Source organism: Oreochromis niloticus, linkage group LG15, assembly GCF_001858045.2.
Source record: "Oreochromis niloticus isolate F11D_XX linkage group LG15, O_niloticus_UMD_NMBU, whole genome shotgun sequence".
In the NCBI taxonomy this organism is placed as follows: Eukaryota; Metazoa; Chordata; class Actinopteri; order Cichliformes; family Cichlidae; genus Oreochromis; species Oreochromis niloticus.
Genome location: NC_031980.2, coordinates 12,187,374 through 12,207,029, shown reverse-complemented (window position 1 = coordinate 12,207,029; position 19,656 = coordinate 12,187,374). Strand labels below are relative to the sequence as shown.

The 19,656-nt window shown below is 39.3% G+C and overlaps 1 protein-coding gene across 9 annotated transcripts in view; it reads left to right on the top strand.

Moving 5' to 3' along the window:
* otofa (otoferlin a) overlaps positions 1–18,587 on the top strand; it is an 88,702-nt gene extending 70,115 nt beyond the window's left edge. Inside the window, exons 21-48 of one of the 9 annotated variants that reach the window (XM_019346137.2) lie at positions 847–963; positions 1,073–1,225; positions 1,608–1,800; positions 2,243–2,367; positions 2,459–2,593; positions 3,193–3,354; positions 3,664–3,735; positions 3,998–4,117; positions 4,203–4,364; positions 4,482–4,644; positions 5,099–5,265; positions 5,466–5,495; positions 5,615–5,752; positions 5,877–5,952; positions 6,951–7,096; positions 7,190–7,324; positions 7,415–7,552; positions 7,653–7,780; positions 8,059–8,229; positions 9,070–9,230; positions 9,449–9,591; positions 9,672–9,760; positions 10,004–10,102; positions 12,694–12,935; positions 13,617–13,795; positions 14,256–14,356; positions 14,814–15,001; positions 16,484–16,621. In XM_019346137.2, coding sequence (XP_019201682.1) covers positions 847–963; positions 1,073–1,225; positions 1,608–1,800; positions 2,243–2,367; positions 2,459–2,593; positions 3,193–3,354; positions 3,664–3,735; positions 3,998–4,117; positions 4,203–4,364; positions 4,482–4,644; positions 5,099–5,265; positions 5,466–5,495; positions 5,615–5,752; positions 5,877–5,952; positions 6,951–7,096; positions 7,190–7,324; positions 7,415–7,552; positions 7,653–7,780; positions 8,059–8,229; positions 9,070–9,230; positions 9,449–9,591; positions 9,672–9,760; positions 10,004–10,102; positions 12,694–12,935; positions 13,617–13,795; positions 14,256–14,356; positions 14,814–14,994 — 3,726 coding nt within the window. In that variant the 3' untranslated portion in view covers positions 14,995–15,001; positions 16,484–16,621. Of the gene's footprint in view, positions 1–846; positions 964–1,072; positions 1,226–1,607; positions 1,801–2,242; positions 2,368–2,458; positions 2,594–3,192; positions 3,355–3,663; positions 3,736–3,997; positions 4,118–4,202; positions 4,365–4,481; positions 4,645–5,098; positions 5,266–5,465; positions 5,496–5,614; positions 5,753–5,876; positions 5,953–6,950; positions 7,097–7,189; positions 7,325–7,414; positions 7,553–7,652; positions 7,781–8,058; positions 8,230–9,069; positions 9,231–9,448; positions 9,592–9,671; positions 9,761–10,003; positions 10,103–10,318; positions 10,418–12,693; positions 12,936–13,616; positions 13,796–14,255; positions 14,357–14,813; positions 15,002–16,483 lie in introns of all 9 variants that reach the window. The other 8 variants (XM_019346139.2, XM_019346140.2, XM_019346138.2 and 5 more) reach the window with 8 other exon arrangements.
* Positions 18,588–19,656: the final 1,069 nt, after the last annotated feature.

Genomic DNA, 19,656 nt, shown 5'->3' with positions numbered 1-19,656 from the left:
ATCACAGTCTGTCTGGTTCAGTGTTCGTATTTGACTGTGACGCAACTTTTAATTTGTTTTAAGAGGAAATGCAACAAGAATGCAAAGCGTTCAGAAAGAAAACAGAGCAGTAAACAGTGGTTTAGAGGTGGAAGGAGAGAGGGTTGTAGCATGAATAGTTTCTCATATTCGATGCTTCTGAACAACGTGCACTTATATATATTTACTTTTATTTGTCATATTTATATCAAAGATGAATAAAACTAAATTGTGGAAAAAAAACTGATGGCAATTCATACACTTTATGTTCAATTCAAATTAGTTTTATTTGTATAGTACCCTTTTACAACAATATTCCCCACAAGGTGGTTTATAGTGTAAATTAGAGATACTACAGTATTAGAAAGAAAAAAACAACAATTAGACTATGGCTTTTAGCAAGAAATGGCGATGGTGGGAAGGAAGAACTCTGTTTAAACAGGAAGAGACCTCAACGAGGGGCAGCCATGTGCTGCAACTTGCTTGGGAGTGAAGGGGAAAGAAAAGAGAATAGATAAATGAGAGCATACAGAGACCATGAATAGCAAACATGATAGAACAAACTATGGGGGAGAGAAGAAAAAAGTTGCAATCGTGACATTTAAATCCATCAGGTGTGAAAAGAGGGGAGTGGAGAAGTGCTCATGGGATGTCCCCCACTAGCCTGAACTTACAGCAGCATAATAAGCATCACCTGATCCACCCTAAACTATAGCTAAACTATAGCCCAAACTGGTAGCTGCTTCCACATATGTATGTATCTAAGGTGCTGTAACTCTTTATTAGCACTGTGTGCCTCATTACCACTAATTATCTCTCCTCCTGCAGGACAGCATGGGCCAACAGGCTAAGCAGATTCGGACTCAGGTGAAGAAAAACACAGTCAGAGACAAACTCAAGATGGTGCAGAACTTCCTGCAGAAGCTTCGCTTCCTTGCTGATGAGGTAGAGATGCAATCCCTCGTTGTGTGACACTTGGACATTTAAAGTGTTAAGACATCATCAGGTATGGAACTAGAAATAATGGGAATGGTCCTCTGTCTTCACTGTCCAGCCTCAGCACAGCATCCCGGATGTTTTCATTTGGATGATGAACAACAACAAGCGCATTGCTTATGCACGAATACCTTCCAAAGACATCCTGTACTCCATAGTGGATGAGGAAACCGGCAAAGACTGTGGAAAAGTCAAAGCTGTATTCCTTAAGGTACAGTAATCTCTCCCTATATCAGCCTTGCGCACAGTTTTTCATCTTGTTATATTAAAAGACACTTTTTTTTTCATTTTTAACTCTCATCACTGTGCCTGTACTGTGAAAGCTGCTAAATTGTCTAGACACAAATTACAGTATTGGTTGGTGTTAATGTGAATAGACTTGCAAATCCACTATGGCTACTTGACATGTTTAGATTGGCCTATGCTGCGACATTGTCTGCATAATGGTTAAAATAGTCATTTCAAAGTAAGGATCTATGCATGCATTCTTAATGTTAAGCTATACAAGTGACTAAGCAAACCAGCATGTTTTCCAGTAGTAGTTACATTTTTTTGATTACTTGGTTTATTGTTTCTCTTATCTGTGTCCGCAGCTTCCTGGTAAGAAGGGTTTTGGTCCTGCAGGCTGGACAGTTCAGGCTAAGCTGGAGTTATATCTGTGGCTGGGCCTCAACAAGCAGAGGAAAGATTTTCTCTGTGGACTGCCAAATGGTTTTGAAGAGATTAAAGCCACTAAAACTGGCCCTGGTCTTCACTCTATGCCCCCCGTCGGCCTCGTCTATGACAGTAAGCACTGTACACACAAAACATGACAAACTCTGGGACTTTTACACATCTGAGAAGCAGATCTAGACTCATCATTTTTGTTAGTGCCAAATAATTAGGCAGGAAATACTCCCATCATAGAAAGTACCTGTCACTCTAACATGGATATTATATCTTTTGAATACTTTGTCTTTTGTATCATAGTAAAGTCCTCTTTTTTCATTTTTATTCCCCATAATTTGCTTAATTTTGTATCGCCTGATTTGCCGTTAATGTTTAACTCTAAAATCAATTCCACGCAAAATGCACACAAACAAAAAAGTCAGTCAGAAACAGACATTGATTTCAATTGATCACCTTTACTTTGTGGCTCAATTTTCTAACCTCAGTCTAAGATTGGTCACAAAGGGGATTGCATGTCAGTTAATGTGATGTGATATTTGTCTTTGTGTGCATCCAATAGTGAAGCAGGTGTTCCAGCTGAGAGCACACATGTACCAGGCTCGCAGTCTGTTTGCTGCTGATAGCAGTGGCCTTTCAGACCCCTTCGCTCGGGTCTTCTTTTCCACACACAGCCAGGTTACTGAGGTAAAATGAGTGCGTGCACATGCAGAGACTGTGTTTGTGTTTATGCTGATTATGCGTAACTAAACCTTGGATTTGTGTGTGTGTGCCGCAGGTTCTGAGTGAGACTCTTTGCCCTACTTGGGATCAACTGCTGGTGTTTGATGATGTGGAGCTGTTTGGGGAGGCCAGTGAGCTGAGAGATGATCCTCCAATCATTGTGGTTGAAATCTATGATCAGGACACTGTGGTAGGATCCTGTTCTACAAGAATGAGTGAATGGAAGGATGCTACATACTCAAACTGCATGCTAAAATGTTTTAAATGAGTTAGTGTGTGCTAATAAAGCTCTAAATGTGCTTTGCTTCTCCATCCCTTATGTTCTTAATGTCTGCCCACCCTTGTCTCACTCCACTCTGTCCTTCAACTAAACTCTGATCTCAATTATGTTGTGCTGGCTAAATAGAGTGACAGAGCATTGCTACTGTAATGTGTTAATGTATTCTAATTTCTCTAAAATAACTTTCTTAAAATTAGATCTCTTTTTTCTCTAACTAGATTTAAAAAATCCTTGCAAAATGTGCATGTCTACTTCAGCAGCGAGGATACTTTTAGGAGTCCTAGTGGCATCCTAAGACCTAGACCTCTCTTATTTGTTCAGATTGTACTGTAATAATCATTTGAGACACATATTTGTTTAATAAGAAGATTGAGATTTTTACTTTTAACCTTGAGCCACCAATAATGATACCCATTTGGTGCCACACAGACTGCACTTCCCACACCCATGTCTAACCCCGTATCCCCTTATTGCCTTGGCTGTCTGCTGTTACACATTGTGGTGTACAGGGTAAGGCAGAGTTCATAGGTCGGACCTTCGCAAAGCCCACCATCAAGATGTGTGATGAGCATTATGGACCCCCGAGGTTCCCGCCACAGCTGGAGTACTTCCAGATTTACAGGGGGAACTGCACTGCCGGGGAGCTTCTGGCCGCTTTTGAGCTGCTGCAGGTAACAGGAACAATGTCTGAATACACTCATAAATATCTCTCTCCGTGTAAAAATTATGTCTCACTCTTTAATTCTTTTCCTACTTTTCCTTTCTTAAATTAGCCTGTAAACTCTCTACACCATCACTATTTCTTGTATTTGACACTGACAAACCTTTTCTATTTACCCTTCTCTCTTCCCAATACAACCAATCCCATTTTCTCCTTTTATGTTTCTTTTCCAACTTATCCCCCCACTTCCCCTTTGAATCACCCTTCTTTTTCTTTAAAATATCGATTTTCCATGTCTTTCTTCTCCTGCTGCCTACAGATACCCTTTGATGCAGAGGAGATCAGGCGAGCTCTGATCGCTGTCCATAATTTTGCTGTTCCTCAGATAAAGGTTTTCTTTTCCTTCTCTCTTTTCAGCCAGATTTATCTTACTGTCTGGCAACAGTGTTTTCAATGTGGGCAATAGATTGTGTTTTTTTCTCTGCCAACAAGACATTAATAATTCCCTTTTTTAAACTTTCTTCTTAAAGTTGTTCTTTAAAGAGAAAAACTGCGTTAACTGAACAACTTTGAGGGCTGTGGGTCGTAAAGCTGATAAAGTGCTCTCAGAAGACTTCCAACTTGGTTTAGTTCCCCTCTCTCCCCCTAATTAGATTGGTCAAGGAGGCAGGGTTGACCTCCCCCCTCTTGAGGGGCCGACAGATTCAGAGCGTGGACCCATCCTCCCTGTGCCGCTGGGCATCCGGCCAGTACTGAGTCGCTACCGCATAGAGGTGAATTTTATCTACTACTCTGGCTGTGTGTTCTGAGATTTTAAACCCCCTTTCCTTATCACATCACAGTTGTTCTCTGGCTCAGGTTTTGTTCTGGGGATTAAGGGACCTGAAGAGAATCAACTTAGCTCAGGTGGATAGGCCCCGTGTGGACATAGAGTGTGCAGGCAGAGGTGTTCAATCTGCGCTCATCCAGAACTACAAGAAGAATCCCAATTTCAGCACCCTAGTCAAATGGTTTGAAGTGGTAAGTGCATCGATCCATTTGATATTTAAATTGAAAATGGTTGCTTAGATGTTAAATCGACATCCTTGTAGAAAACATTACTCTTGACTAGAATTTTTTTCTCGATTTTGACCATAGGACCTTCCAGAAAATGAGCTTCTCCATCCTCCTCTCAATATTCGGGTGGTGGACTGCCGAGCATTTGGCCGCTACATCCTGGTGGGGTCACATGCTGTGAGCAGCCTGAGACGTTTCATCTACAGCGCTCCAGACAAGACCTCCAACAACTGGGCAACTGCAGGTTCTGACCATTATGTGATGAATTAGTTAATAAGGGCTCTATTAGCTGTAACATGAGTGTGTTCATGTGTCAAAACCCAGCAGCTCTTTTTGTCAACACTGTGAAACACTTAGTACTAAATAACAGTGTAATTTCTGCAGTAGCAGTTGGTTAATAAAGGTTTTAAGTGAAACACATGAAATGCAATCTTTTAGAAATTTCTTTTCTCAGTCTTTTGTTTCCTTTTTTCTAAAAAAAAAGACTTGAAGAATATGATCAAACATTTGAGATAATGTTTGTAAATCCTCTTAATACAGTCTGTTCTGTAATAACTTTACTGATTTCATCACTTGCTTTCTGCTCTGACCACCTTTTTCCTGTCTGCATCCTCCCTTTATCCCTTCTCTCCTCGCTCCTCTCTCGCATGTCCTTTCCTTCCACCCTCTGCTGCCTTTAACCTTCACCTGCACACCAGCTAAGCTAATGAATGGCTACATGGTCCTGACCAATGGCGGACCCCAGCCCCGCTCTTCACCCAGCCTTTCCCCCCGCTCCTTCTCTCGCCCTGCAGGTGACATCGTTGTCAACATGGATGGAGATCCTCCAGTCCGGAAGATGGACACAGTCGTCAAGTTAGACGCAGTAAGCTTTTCATTAAGCTTGTGCACAGTGGATCTCTATAAGCTGTATGTTTATATGGTATATTTGTAGCTGGAGGTAGTAGAAGTCCTGCTTTATGTTCAGTCCTCTTTACCTGCCTCTGTACATGTGCCAGTCATACCTGCGCCATCCGCCGTGTGTATTAATCCTTGTGTTGTTTTATGTGACGCCCCCTACTGTAGATGTCTGATGCTGTTGTAAAAGTTGACATGGTGAGTAGTCCTCTTGCAGAAACTGAGCAATAAAAATATGTGCCAGAGTCCGCTGGTGTGTCATTATAAATAAGAAGTCAATGTACTGAGCGTCAGTTTATGTCTGCCCTTCTTTTAAGATTGAGGAAGAAAGTGACAAAGACAAAAAGAAGAAAAAGAAAAAAAAGAAGGGAGGAATGGAGGAAGAGGATGAGCCAGATGAGAGTGTTCTGGACTGGTGGTCTAAATATTTTGCTTCCATAGAGACACTAAAGGAGGTTTGTCCCTTTGAACACAGTCAATTCTGTTTGCTTCTACACGTGTTTTTCTGAGTCCTACGGGATTGTTTCTCACAAGCACAATCCTATTAGACTGACATATTCTTCTCGCTTGGTTTTTCAGATCCTCAGAGCCCAGGAGGCTGCTCAGGCAGAGGCCGAGGAGAGAGAGGACATTGAGATAGCAGCTGAAACGGCAGGTATTGAACTCTACCAAATCAGTAATGCTGCCTGCCAGCATGCAGCTGTGGCTGAAGTCGAAGAGTCTGAATGCTAGGAAGAGGTGCTTTGATGCTTTCTTTTTTATCTCCCTTGGATTAGGGCCATGCTAAATGAAACAGAAGAAGATGTCGTCATGTAGTTTATCTCACAGAATTCAAATTTCAGTCCACTTTTGTGGAGACTGTTAGCCTCACTTCATGTTTTTTTAATTTCATTTACACTTTAGGTAATGAAGTGTTAATTTTCACAGGGTTGTCAACATTTACTTGACCTTGAAGACCACAATTTACATGACCACAGTGTCACTAATATTGAATGTTAGGCTGTGGTTTTGCAAACATGGACCTACTATACCCCTGACAGTTTTCGGTTCCTTGAACTATTATGTAGGAGCATGAGAGGCATCATATGTGTTTGTTGCTCTTCCTCTCTTTCGTCCCATGAATCCATCATTCATTTGTGCAGAGCTCAACATCATATTCATAATCATTTTTTACATTAGCATGACCTCCCAGCTATGCAGTACAGATGAAAGCTGGAGGAGAAAGGTCTGCTTTATTAATCATCAGAAATAAAATTATTAAATACTTTTTATTGCATGAAATTATTTACTGAAACTGCAATAAAAATCAGTCAGAGGTGCTAGGTGAGTCGTATGAAGAAAGATCATTTTTAAGTTCACAGTTAAAATTTTACTATTCTTTGTACAAGCAAAATGCAGTTCTTGTTGTGATCTCTTCTCAAAATAAAGTTTCTCAATATGTGACTGTCACTCTTCTCGATCACCATACTTTTTTCAGAGGATGTCAAAAGATAATAAATAAAATCTCCACAAACTGGGAAACTTAGTCCCCTGATAAAGACCTATCAGCTTTCATGTTATATAATGTGTAGTGGTGCATGCAACCCTGCCACCTATGTCTTCATGTCTTCATCCCGTTTGTCTGTCTTCACCTCCATTCATGGTTTCAATCAGATGTCAAACCCGATGAACTTCTTCTGAAAGGCTCCAAGACGAAGGAAAGGGGCAAAGAGAAGAAGAACTCTAAGGACAAGAGGAAGGGTCAGGCTGCAGATGGCTCCGAGAGGCGACCAGTGAAAGCAAAAGTGGATGAGCTAGTGGTGAATATGCCATTAACAGTCATACAAAAGCTAGCCAGCACACATTAATGTCCCTGCACACTTAAAGTTTTTGTGTTTGCCGGTTTATTTCAGGTGTACAACAAGGAGCTTGAGAGTGAATATGGCAACTTTGAAGACTGGCTTCACACGTTCAACCTGTACAGAGGAAAGGCTGGGGATGACGACGAGCACGCTCTGGATGATGACAGGATTGTTGGTAGATTCAAGGTGGGAAAACACTGTCTAAGAACTGTTACTTGTCAGACTACACTAACAGAAAATACAACATATAAATATGATTTTTTTCCCATCAATCAGGGATCCTTGTGTATATACAAGTTACCTGTATCTGAAGAGATCACAAGAGAAGCAGGATTTGATCCTAACATGGGAATGTTCCAGAGCATCCCACACAACGATCCTGTCAACGTCCTCGTTCGTGTCTATGTGGTCAGGGTAGGTGACCTTCTTTATGTCTAAATCTATGCCACAGTCATAAAAACTAAGTGTATGAAAATAAAATGAATACTTTTTCTCTCTTCTCTTTGTTTTCCAGGCTACAGACCTCCATCCTGCTGATATAAATGGGAAAGCTGACCCATACGTTGTCATTAAGCTGGGCAAATCAGAGGTCAAGGACAAAGAGAACTATATCTCCAAACAGCTCAATCCAGTATTTGGAAAGTAAGTTGAGAGAAATTTTGAATCAGTTTGTTGTTGAATGGTGGCGGTGTAATAACAAAAAAGAAAAAGTTGTTGCTGCTCATCATATATTTTTCAAAAAGTTTTGTAAGAAGTTTTACTTCTACTTTTTTAACTAAACAACGGCTTTAAATTATTTTCATGTCCTTGTATTGTGCATTTACTTCCATTCCATCGTTTGCACAGTGACCCAACTTTATGTGTCAGGATCTATTGCACCTTTTGAACTATTCACTTTACCCTCCACTTCCTGTCCTCAGATCATTTGACATCGAGGCCACCTTTCCCATGGAGTCTATGCTGACGGTGTCTGTGTATGACTGGGATCTGGTCGGCACAGATGACTTGATTGGTGAGACAAAGATTGACTTGGAAAACCGTTTCTACAGTAAATTCAGAGCCACCTGTGGCATTTCCTCCAGCTATTCTGTGTGAGTGTAAATCTATCCTGCTTGAGTTGTTGTTTAAGTTGTAATGCCACAATATGAAACTTAACATTTGTTTTAAGTACTTTTTGAAATGTAGAATTCTTAGCTTAATAACAGTAAAAACAAACAATTGAATTATTAAAAGTTTAAAAAGCTTCCTTGGTTTGACTGCATTTGGTTTGCAGTTAAGTAGCACTTATAATATGGCTCAGTAACAACATGATTATAGTGAGGTGAGATAGTCACTGCCTCTTTATTGGTTAATGGTTAATATCGAGCTATTGCGTGATATTTTTAACTGGGTAATATTAGACTGTAAATAAAATGATGGGGTAATAATGTTGAAACAAATGAAAAAATTCAGTTATATAATATAATATTATGGTGAAAAAATAGGATAACCTTGTAAAGTAATATAGGTTGATGTTTTCATATATTAGGACACCATTTCAACATTATAATGGTGAAATTAGTTCTGTTGTATATCCTAAAATTCTCTAAGGTAATAACATAATTATAAAATTTGATGCTGTCGCTTATTACCTGGAAAACCTTTGCAGTAGTTTCTGTGTAATAACCATGAATCTGGTCTCCAAAATATAATACTACCTGTTTCTATGTAATTTCATAGTAAGAATAAATTCAACCAAAATGCCCAGAGGTATAATAATTACCTGGAAAAAAAAGTTTCTGTGTAATAACCGTGAATCAGCCACCTTTTCTAAACCATTTCTCTATATTGCATCCAATAATATTTCCTACAAAAACCAAGGACCAGGAAAATACATATGCAAAACCTTTCAATGACTTACATCCTCTCTCTGTGGTATTTCTTGGTGTTAGCCATGGATATAATTCTTGGCGGGACCCTATGAAGCCCAGCCAGATCCTGGCTAAACTCTGTAAGGATGGCAAGATCGATGGACCTCATTATGGGCCAGGAGGCAAAGTCAAGGTGGCTAATCGAATCTTTACAGCACCGACAGAGATCGAGGATGAAAATGGTATTGTTATATTTTTCCTCATGATCCTGATTAATCTTCTTTTGTCATTTTTCTCTATCTCATTTATATTCCTTACATATCCATTTACACTAAGCTGGTTTTACAGAGATTTTCACATTTTCAGATTTGTTTACATTAAGATTAAGGTGATGTGAAATAAAATTTATTCAGACATAGGTTTTTCTTGCTTTCCTCGTTGCTTACTGTTATTCTATTAGGTCTAAAGAAGCAGACTGAGGAGCATTTGGCCCTCACAGTGCTGAATCACTGGGAGGAGATCCCAAGAGTTGGCTGCAAGCTCGTCCCTGAGCATGTGGAGACCCGACCCTTGCTGAACCTTGACAAACCCGGTATTGAACAGGTAGGAAAGGGCTGCGATGCTAAGACACCCAAAATGTATCTGATGGAAATTAGAGCAGATTCTTTTTTTTTTCCTCAAAGGGCCGCATTGAGATGTGGGTGGACATGTTCCCTATGGATATGCCTGCTCCTGGACCTGCAATTGACATTTCTCCAAGAAAACCAAAGAGGTACATCCTGACTGGAGCAATAACATGACTGTCACTTTGAAAATATTCTATGATAATACAAAGCTATAAACTGAATATAAATATTTATTCATTGCTCTTCTCAACAGAAAGCTTTTTTTTCCAAGAACAAAATGTATTTTTATCCCCTGGTTAAATTATGGTGAGTCTGTTTGACTAGTTGGCTCTAAAAATGTCAAATATAAGTCCAACTATGTGTGTTCCTTCCTCCCCCTCGCTTACCAGATATGAGCTCAGGGTGATTATTTGGAATACAGACGAAGTAATACTGGAGGACGATGATTACTTCACTGGGGAAAAGTCCAGTGACATATTTGTCAGGGGGTAGGTACAGCGGGATGGGGCAGCCAACCCTCATCCCGTGGGTGTGAGCTGTGTGTGATTTGTTTTGCAGTTAACCATTACCTTTTTTTTGTTTTGTTTTGTTTCCATTTTTCTGTGTGCGTGTTTGTGTCGTGTGTTGCGTCTCTGTGTTCGTGGCGTGTCTCCTGTCTGTCGTCCTCTCTCTCTTTCTCTGGTCAATACTCTGCTGATGTCTAGCTTTGAGCTTCGTGTTATAATTTGGAACACTGATGACGTAATTCTAGAGGACGATGCATTCATGACAGGAGAGAAGATGTCTGACATCTATGTCAGGGGGTAAACACACGAATCCATTGCATGGCTCGTAACAACAAAATACCCTTATTTACTCCTTCTGAAGCCCTTGAATCCTTTTTTTATGACCCTCCCGTTTCTCTAACTCTCTGCATAGCACGCAACCTCGCTTGTCTCAAACACTCCTGTCAGCACGAAAATAAATGCATATGGAAAAACTTGCACAGAAAGGACCAAACCACATGAACAACATGTAACAGCATATAATACAAACAAATTAATGTGCCAAAGCACTCACCTCCAGCCAATCCCAACAGGCACCCACCCCTCCATTAACCTGGTTCAATCAGAGGTTTCTTCCTGTTAAAAGGGGGGTTTTCCTCTCCACTGTCACCAAAGCGCTTCCTAATGGGGGGTCATGTGATTGTTGGGGTTTTCTCTGTTTTTTCTGTATTATTGTAGGATCTTTACCTTACAAAGGCACATTGAGGCAAATGTTGTTGTGATTTGGTGCTGTATAAAGAAGAAAAAATTGAATTGAATTGAACCAGTATAACCACTACTTTTAGACAATTTCGACCGACTGCAAAGATATGTCATGTGTTGACATAAAAAACTGTGGTACGAAATTCAAAGTGCTTTAATCATGAATAACTAAGACTAACTTATGTTGTTCATGAACCTTCAGTTAAGGTAACACTGAGCAACAATTCCTATAATGCCAACTCACAATAGTCACATCCTATTGACAAGTCAAGGCTTGCTAATAAAGTTGTTTTAGCCTACCTACAGTTATTGCTCTCTGGTGAAATAACTTTTTTCAAAATGCTAAAGAATTCATATTAGTTTCAAGGTAAAAAAAAAAAAAAAAAAAAAAAAAAATAATAATAATAATAATAATAATAATAATAATAACAGTATAGTTTTGTTCAATTTTTTTATTTAATGCAACCAACACATATGGCAAATAAGACGGGTTTTTTTTTTTTTTACTGTTGCTGTTGTTGTCTTTTTGCTTTTGTTTTTTACAACGAGGCATTTGAGGTTTTCTCTGTGTGGTTTGGTCCTGCAGTAAATTACAAATACTAATTTATAAGATATTTACGGTCAGGAAAAAAAACTCCAGCATGGAAGTGTACTGCACAGACACAAGTATACAGATGTTCCTGATAAACTGCTTGGTGACTGCATGCTTGTACGATCGAGCTCTTGTCTTTAAAAGTGACATTGTCTTTTGCAGCCTAGATTTGTTTTGGGTTTTTTTTATTTAATTTATGTTATTATGTTTTGGTGCCTCTCATTCTTTACCCAAGGTGATGCGGTGTCACCTGTGGATGTGTCCCCTCAGGACTTTACTGTAGCAAACAGGGTACCATCCTTAAACAACCATAACAGTGAAGGATCAGGTTAACCTTAAATTTGCACTCTAGATTTCAGTAGCAGGACAGACTGGAGAACTGTGGTTGTTTCAGATGGATCCAGTGTTGTGATACAGTATTAATGAATCACTTTTTGGGTGACGTGAATTTGGCATGTTTTCTTCCCTTTGTAACCACTTTAAAATTTGCCAGCGCCCTCTCCCTGGAGCCTTTATCTCAGTCTAATTTATGCATCTCGATTACCATATCAGCACTTTGTGATGTAGACTATTCAGTATTTACCTGTTTTAAACTGACAAATAGCTTTTGTCAGATCATTTTTTTTATTATTTTATTTTTTATTTCTTTTAGAATTTTCTTTTTCTTTTTCGAGGGGTGTATTTTGAGAACTGAGAGTGCACCTTCCCTCCTGCTCCTTCTGACTTAAAGTCAACCTCACTTTACTGTTAATGAAACAACTGCAGCTGACCATCAGTGTCAGGCATCAATCCTCCATTTGCAATTTGCAGTTTTAAATATGAAGCTTTTTTCATAAATCTGCAAGTTTTCTGCGTCCCTAAAACTTGCAGATTAATGAAATCTGCAAGTTTTATGGATGCATGGCTTTCTAAATAGTGTGAAACTCCAACATCAAATCAGATTTTTATGGATTACTCAATAACAAATTTAAAGTTATCACATGTATGAAGCTGATTTGCTTTTGGGGAGCCGCATTATGTGCATTGATTCCGACCTTCTAGCATCATCTCTCTTGTTAGCAAAATAATACATTTAACAGGCCCTTTGCTCTTGTTTAAATCACTAAATTGACATCACGTAAATTTGTACATGTTGGACTTTAGAAGTGCATGGCTGACAAATCCAAAAACATCTACTTATGACACCAAACCGTGATCCTGGAGATCAGACTAACTCTCACCCTTATGACCATTTACATAGATGGCTGAAAGGGCAGCAGGAGGACAAACAGGACACAGATGTGCACTATCACTCACTGACCGGTGAGGGGAACTTCAACTGGCGCTTCGTCTTCCCTTTTGATTACCTCATGGCTGAGGAGAAGATTGTCATCTCTAAGAAAGAGTCCATGTTTTCCTGGGATGAGACCGAATACAAGATCCCTCCTCGTCTCACGCTGCAGGTTTGGGATGCAGATCACTTCTCTGCTGATGATTTCCTGGGTGAGGATGAAATAAATTCTTTTTTTTATTTTTATGTGTATAGTCTAATTTCTTGAAACATTCCCACAAACTTGGATGTTTTTCAATCATTTCTGTGTGTCTTGGTTAATCTTTTCTGCTTCCACCTCAAACACTATTGTTTCACTTTTGCTTTAGTTTCTTTAAAAAAAACATTGAACATGTTGTCACAGCAGCACCAGACTTCTAATAGATGGAGCACTGACATTAACTAAAATCTCACAAATGCTCATGTAGTTCTGCTGTAGTTTCAGCCAGCCATCCTCTTAGCTGCTTATCCAGTTCAATGTCTTGGAGAGCCTATCCCAGCTGTCAGAGGGCAAGAGGAGGAGGACAGGTCAACAATCCATCACAGGCCCAATACAGAGAGAGAGAGAAAGAACTGTCCACACTCACGCTGACACCTACGGTTAATTTAAAATCACCAATTAACCTAACATGCATGTCTCTGGGCTTGGAGAGAAAGCCAGGGTACCCAGAGAGAACTCATGCAGGCACAGGAGGAACAAAGGAACAGTTAGTTTGATATAAATGCATTTTATAGCTGACTTTCTTTGTAGCTGTTTGTTTTCAGCTAAGTCATCCTTTTCTTACCATCCTCAGTGTATAAAAGGAGAGTACTGGCTATTCCAAATTGACTTATTTTGCTTTCACCATTCCCAGGTGCAATCGAGCTGGACCTAAACCGTTTTCCTCGAGGCGCAAAGACAGCCAAGCAGTGCACTCTTGACATGATTCGAAATGAGCAGGATCTGCCAACCATTTCGATCTTTAAACAAAAGAGGGTTAAAGGATGGTGGCCATTCATAGCCCGTAATGAGAATGATGAAATGGAGCTCACGGTAAGACAGTCAAGAGTGAAAATGAGCAAAATCATGACTGCTTTATTATCATTCTTATCATAATACTTATAATACTTAGAAAGCCATTTTCAAGGGATTAAAGCCTGGTGTAGAATTAGCACTATAAGGGGGGAATAAGTGAACATACATAAAATTGAGAGTTCAGTTCAAAGCAAACATTTCTTTTGAAGAGAATTGTGTGTGTGTGTGTGTGTGTGTGCATTAATCCACATGTGTTCACAATATATAATATCTTCTAAAAATTCTTCAGATTAAAAAAGTAGACGAAAAGAAAATGCTTTTTCATTTAAATGCTTATTTACTTTTTGTGTCTGTGCTAAGGAACATTAAACTATACTACATGAATATCCTCTTTACCCAAAAAGAGATATTTTATAGTGAGCATTTTGTATGTGGAAGGACTTCTTTATTTTGAGTCATGTCTTCAATGTCATTACAGGGGAAAGTTGAAGCTGAGCTTCACCTAGTGACAGCAGAGGAAGCAGAGAAAAGCCCTGTAGGACTGGGACGAAATGAGCCAGATCCACTGGAAAAACCAAAGTAAGATATTAACGGGTTGTGTTTAAAAAAATATACAAGAACTTAAGTTTTGCAAACACACACACACACTGGTTTCAGGGTTAAAAAAATTTGAACGCTTGTCTGGAACAAAAAAAGACAGACATGAGCAAGTGTTTAACTTTGTCTTTAGGAAAATCATTCTATCAGTGCAAAAAGCAGTGTTTCTAAAACATCATGAGGTACTGCCGCTTAAAATTTTATACTTTTTTAAAGATGTAAACCATTTTCCAGTTAGCCTCTAGCATTGCTTTCTGCACTGTCAAAAGGCCACTGTTACACACTCGTTACTCCTCCTATCATCTCTTCAACTGTCTCCCTGTCTCTCCCCTCATCCCTCCCCTTTCATGTGCGTGTTATTCTTCTCCTTACCCCCCCCCCCCCCATTTGCCTCAACTGCATTCCTTCCCTCCCTCTTTCTCTTCCTTCTCCCGCAAAGTCGCCCGGACACCAGTCTTATGTGGTTTCTGACCCCTCTGAAGTCCATTCGTTACTTCATCTGGCACAACTACCGCTGGCTGATCCTCAAGGTCTTGGGGCTGATTCTGCTGCTGCTCATGCTGGGCCTCTTCCTCTACTCAATCCCTGGTTACCTGGTCAAGAAGATGCTGGGGGCCTGATGCGCTGGTAGCCTCCGCCCCCTCTTCACTTTGTCTGCTGCTCTTTTTGCCCCCTTTGCTTCCTGAATTCTTCTGTCTTAACTTTAGCTCCTCTCCTTTTTTCCAGCCAAGCTCAGTTTCTTAGTCTTCTCTGTTATCTTAGAAGTAGACTAGTCGTCTGAGTCCTTTATTGTATCTTGTCTTAGCCCTGTGTGCAAGTCAGTGTCATTTGCCACCAAGCGTCATTATAAATCTTGTTACCATCTATATTGGGACCAACTGTTTAGTATGGACACATGCAGGGATGCTTTGAGTTAAGGTGAACAAGGTGTTGAAATATCCATGTTCTTATCAAGTGGGATGATTGGTAGAGAAGGGAAAAGTATATACAAATTAAAAATTACATAATTCTAAAGATGTGAGGGTTAAAATGTATATATATTTTTTTAAATACAAAAATGGCAAAATGAAGTCAAAACTTTTAATGGTAGTTGAATAGTGGCTCCAAGAATGCAAAGCCCATGAGGCAAAACTACAAAGAAACATCAACAAATGCAAGGATTACACTAAGATGAGAAACAGACAAAGGACATAGGAAGACATGGGGCCATATATACACACACATAAGGTAATCAAGAGAAGTGGAATATCACAGCTGAAAGAAGTTCAAACAAGACATGGGCAGTAAAATTAAATAAAAGTCACAAGAAATGACAGAGTTTTAAAAGTATCAAGAGTATCAAAATAAAATGGGGAAAAACAGGGAAATACCAAACACAGGAAAAAAAGACAAAACTCCAAAACCCAGAAACCTGAAAATTATATCAATGATTATATTAATAAAACCTCTGTTTAAGCATATTAAACTGTAATTGTTTGCTGACAAGCAACAAAATATAAAAAGAGTTCCTATATTTTTTAGTAATGTTGTGCTACTCCAAAGTTTTTTTGCATATACTTTGTGGGCATTTCAACATCATATTATTTCTAGGCAAACAAGTCCATCAGCCATCTACAATATGAAAGAATCTCATCCCATTTTATGGGAAATAACCTGTGAATTGTTCTGCACTATAAGCTGTATGAGTGCCTACATGCAGGATGTTTCTTGATTCTGGTTTCCAGGGTGGGGAGCGGTGGGGGGCAATAAGCATCTGTTGCAAACATTTGCCAGAAATGTCAGTCTTTTAGCTGTTGGTCAGTCATCATCCACTCATTTACATGTGTCAACATACTCATTCTGCATAATAGAAAGCTTCCACTCTGTGATGTTTTTTTGCTCCTGTGAAACATAATACTGATAGAAATGTGAACCGTGAGCATGCATGATATTCACGATTGCAACAAGGCTTACTAACGCCAGCTTTCTCTTTCTGTCCTATTCCTCTTTTGTTTGCTCCCTTTCATTGTCCACTATTACTCACCCCTCCTCATCCTCCTTTAACTCAACCCTCCATCCTCACCATTTCTTTATTTTCATCCTCTTAAAAACTCCACCTGAACCATCCAGTCGCCCAGACACCACCTTCCTGTGGTTCCTGAGCCCGCTGAAAGCAATCCGCTACCTGGTGTGCAACCGCTACAAGTGGCTGATCATCAAGATAGTGCTGGGCCTGCTGCTGCTCATCATGGTGGGCCTCTTCCTCTACAGCATGCCAGGCTACCTTGTCAAGAAGCTGCTGGGGGCCTAAGTCACTGCTAGGGGGATGGGGAGGGGAAGGGTGGCTGCACGGATAGATGGATGGATAAGTGAAAGGGAGAGACACTGATGGTAGATGCTTGCTTGCCCACAAGAAGGGAGACAAGACTGCTATGTTTTCTCCTCTCTAATCCAATCTGAGCTTCATAATCAGCTCACACCTTCCCCTCTTAGCGCTGAAAGGAGAAGGAAACACCATCGAAAGTGACCGCCCCACTGCCCCTTCCTTGCCCCCCTGGCTCCCAAGTAATGAAGATCCAACTAACAACTCTGCAAAACAGCTAACAAATCTAATGCACAATATTTGGACTCCATCCTTTTAAACGATTAGACAGATATTACATGGCACAAAGTAACCCCTGATCTAACCTGAAAATCCTCTGAAGCAATGCTACATGAAAGTGGATGGTTCTTTATTTGTTTCAGCCTTCAGTTTATTTTATATGTTTCAGGGTTAGTGGTCAGGCGATTGCACTTTCAAGTCATACTATATGAGCTCTTGTTACTGTTTTAGCTTAAGAGGGAATGGACAAAACTTTGGGTAACACTTTAACTCTGCCACCATTTTATTTATAAGCACTATATAAACATTGAATAAATGGTTTGTTGTGTGGTGTTATAATTTAAAGAAATTGAACATAGTGTTAGTTCAGGCAGGTCTCGAAGTCCCCACAGATCAACTGATATCAATTAGCCCACAGCTAATGGCTCAGATTATATTTATCTCCTAGATTCTATTTAGGATGTTTTAGCCAGCCTACAGTTGCTCCACGTGGCAAGCTGCTTTGCAAACCACATTCATTCCAGTTCCTCCTCCTAATGCTGTTTTCTCATTATGTTCTGAGACATAATGAGTGGTTGCATCATGTCTCAGAACAGAGTAAATATAAATTACTGCAGATGGAAATATCTCTGAAATTTAATGACCTTTGAAGTCATTATTGATGTAGAGTACTTGTCAACAGCTATAAGTTATTCCATAATGATATAATCATTCTTTATCTGTTTATAACCCAGCTTTCTCTAGTCACTGCTCTCACAAAACGTTATATTTTCATTAGAGTTTGTTATAAACTGTATATGAAATGTCGATTCAGTGCTTATGAATGCTAAATGAGGTTAAAGTGTTACCTTTTTAACTGTTATTGGTCTTGCAGTTTTTGCACACTTATATAGTAATAATAATAAGGAAACAAAAATAATTCTATTTTCCTAGTAAATTTCAGTGAGACATAGAACAAGATGACTTAGGAATTAATCGTATAATTAATAAGCATTTTGTGGTGTTTAGTTTATCTGCAGTGTTAAAGATTTCTCCTTAAGAATAAAAACCAAAACAGATTTTGGAAATGATTCAAATCTCCCCCTCATTTTTATAATTGTGTTATTGTACAAGCACGGGTGTTCACAGCCGCTTCCCTCTGGATGTCCTGAGTTTTTTTGTGTGTGTGTAATTATGTAAATGCTCTTCAGCCTCGTCTTCTGACTCATAAACGGCACTGATAAAACTCCCAGAGAAAAATAAAACAAATTATTTGTGATTATCATTTGACCAGGGTCTGTTTAATAATCCTCCAAAGTTACAGACATGTAAAGGTGATCACTGTTGGCTACAGTATATGTTAATATGCATGCATCACTGTGATAACTGACCAAAGTGGTCATGTGTGTTAGCATGACTTGTCTTTCCAGCTCGACGCAAAACAAATCACCAAGCCTGTTGTCTTTAACGTTAACGAAAATGTAAAGATGATTTTTATGGGAATATTAGTTGCTTCTGAAAACTCGGTTCTTGTCTCCATGTCAGACAAACGTGTGTAGTGTCCTTTAGCCCCCTTTTAGTTTGCCTGTGGTTGGAACCTTTGCTTATGATACTGTTTCACTGTTTGCAATAAACTTGCCTGTTTTTACAATGGATTTGTGTATTTATATACATTATATACATTGTTTTGAAAATTTGAAATAGACTGAATTACACTGATAACATAACACCCCCATAGTGCTAGTTATCCTTAAAAGTATGTTGATGATAATCAGTGATGATTTAGCATTTCTTGTTTAGCATGATTCTTGCCCCTGTGGGGCTCAAAGGACAAAAAGAAAAGTTCAATGTGAGAACTATTTTCTTTCTACTGAACATCTGCCAGCTAAAAGAAGTTTACAGCTCTCAAACAGCTGACAAGGACGCCATTAATGTTTACATCCTGTTATGTTGTGATGAGCGTTAAGCTCAGATCCATTGTTTAGCCAAAACCCTGAGCACTAAATCCTCACTAAAGGATTCATTTAGATTTAAAGATCTGATTTGGGTTAAAAATAAATAAATAAATGAATGGAATATTAAAAGTGAGAAAAAAATGAATGACTAAGCTGGTATCTAACACACTAACTTATATGTTTTCATCCAACTCGTCCCACTTACTATGTATTTTAAACAGGAGTGTCGCATTTGTTTCAGACTGGGAAATAAGAATGGCTCAAAGGCCTGCAGCGATATAGACATATATATATATTACTGACATGCTTAACTGACATAATTATTTTGTTGCACACAAAACCCTCAACCAGTCCACTAAAATGTATTTATATGTTTGTGGTCCAGAAGTATGCCTTGGAGAAAAAAGGAATGAAAGTCGGTATAAGTGAAACAGAATATGTGTGTGAGTGAGAGAAATGGGTGTAACAGTGAAAGTGCAAGGAGCAGAGGTAGTGAACGCAATGGTAGTGAGACCTGCTGTGATGTATGGTTTGGAAATAGTGGAACTAACAAAAACACAGGAGGCTGAGCTGATAAGGTGAGATGAAGTCAGATGATCCAGTATGACAACCCCTAAAGAGAGCAGCTAAAGGCTTGTAGACTACTGCAGACTACTTGCTCAGCAAAAAAGGCAAATCAACTTAGTGTTAGGAGGCCTGGGTCGTTGACCCAGGGTTTTTGAGGTTGTTATATCATTTATCATTTCTAGTCTCTGGTTTCTTAAGTT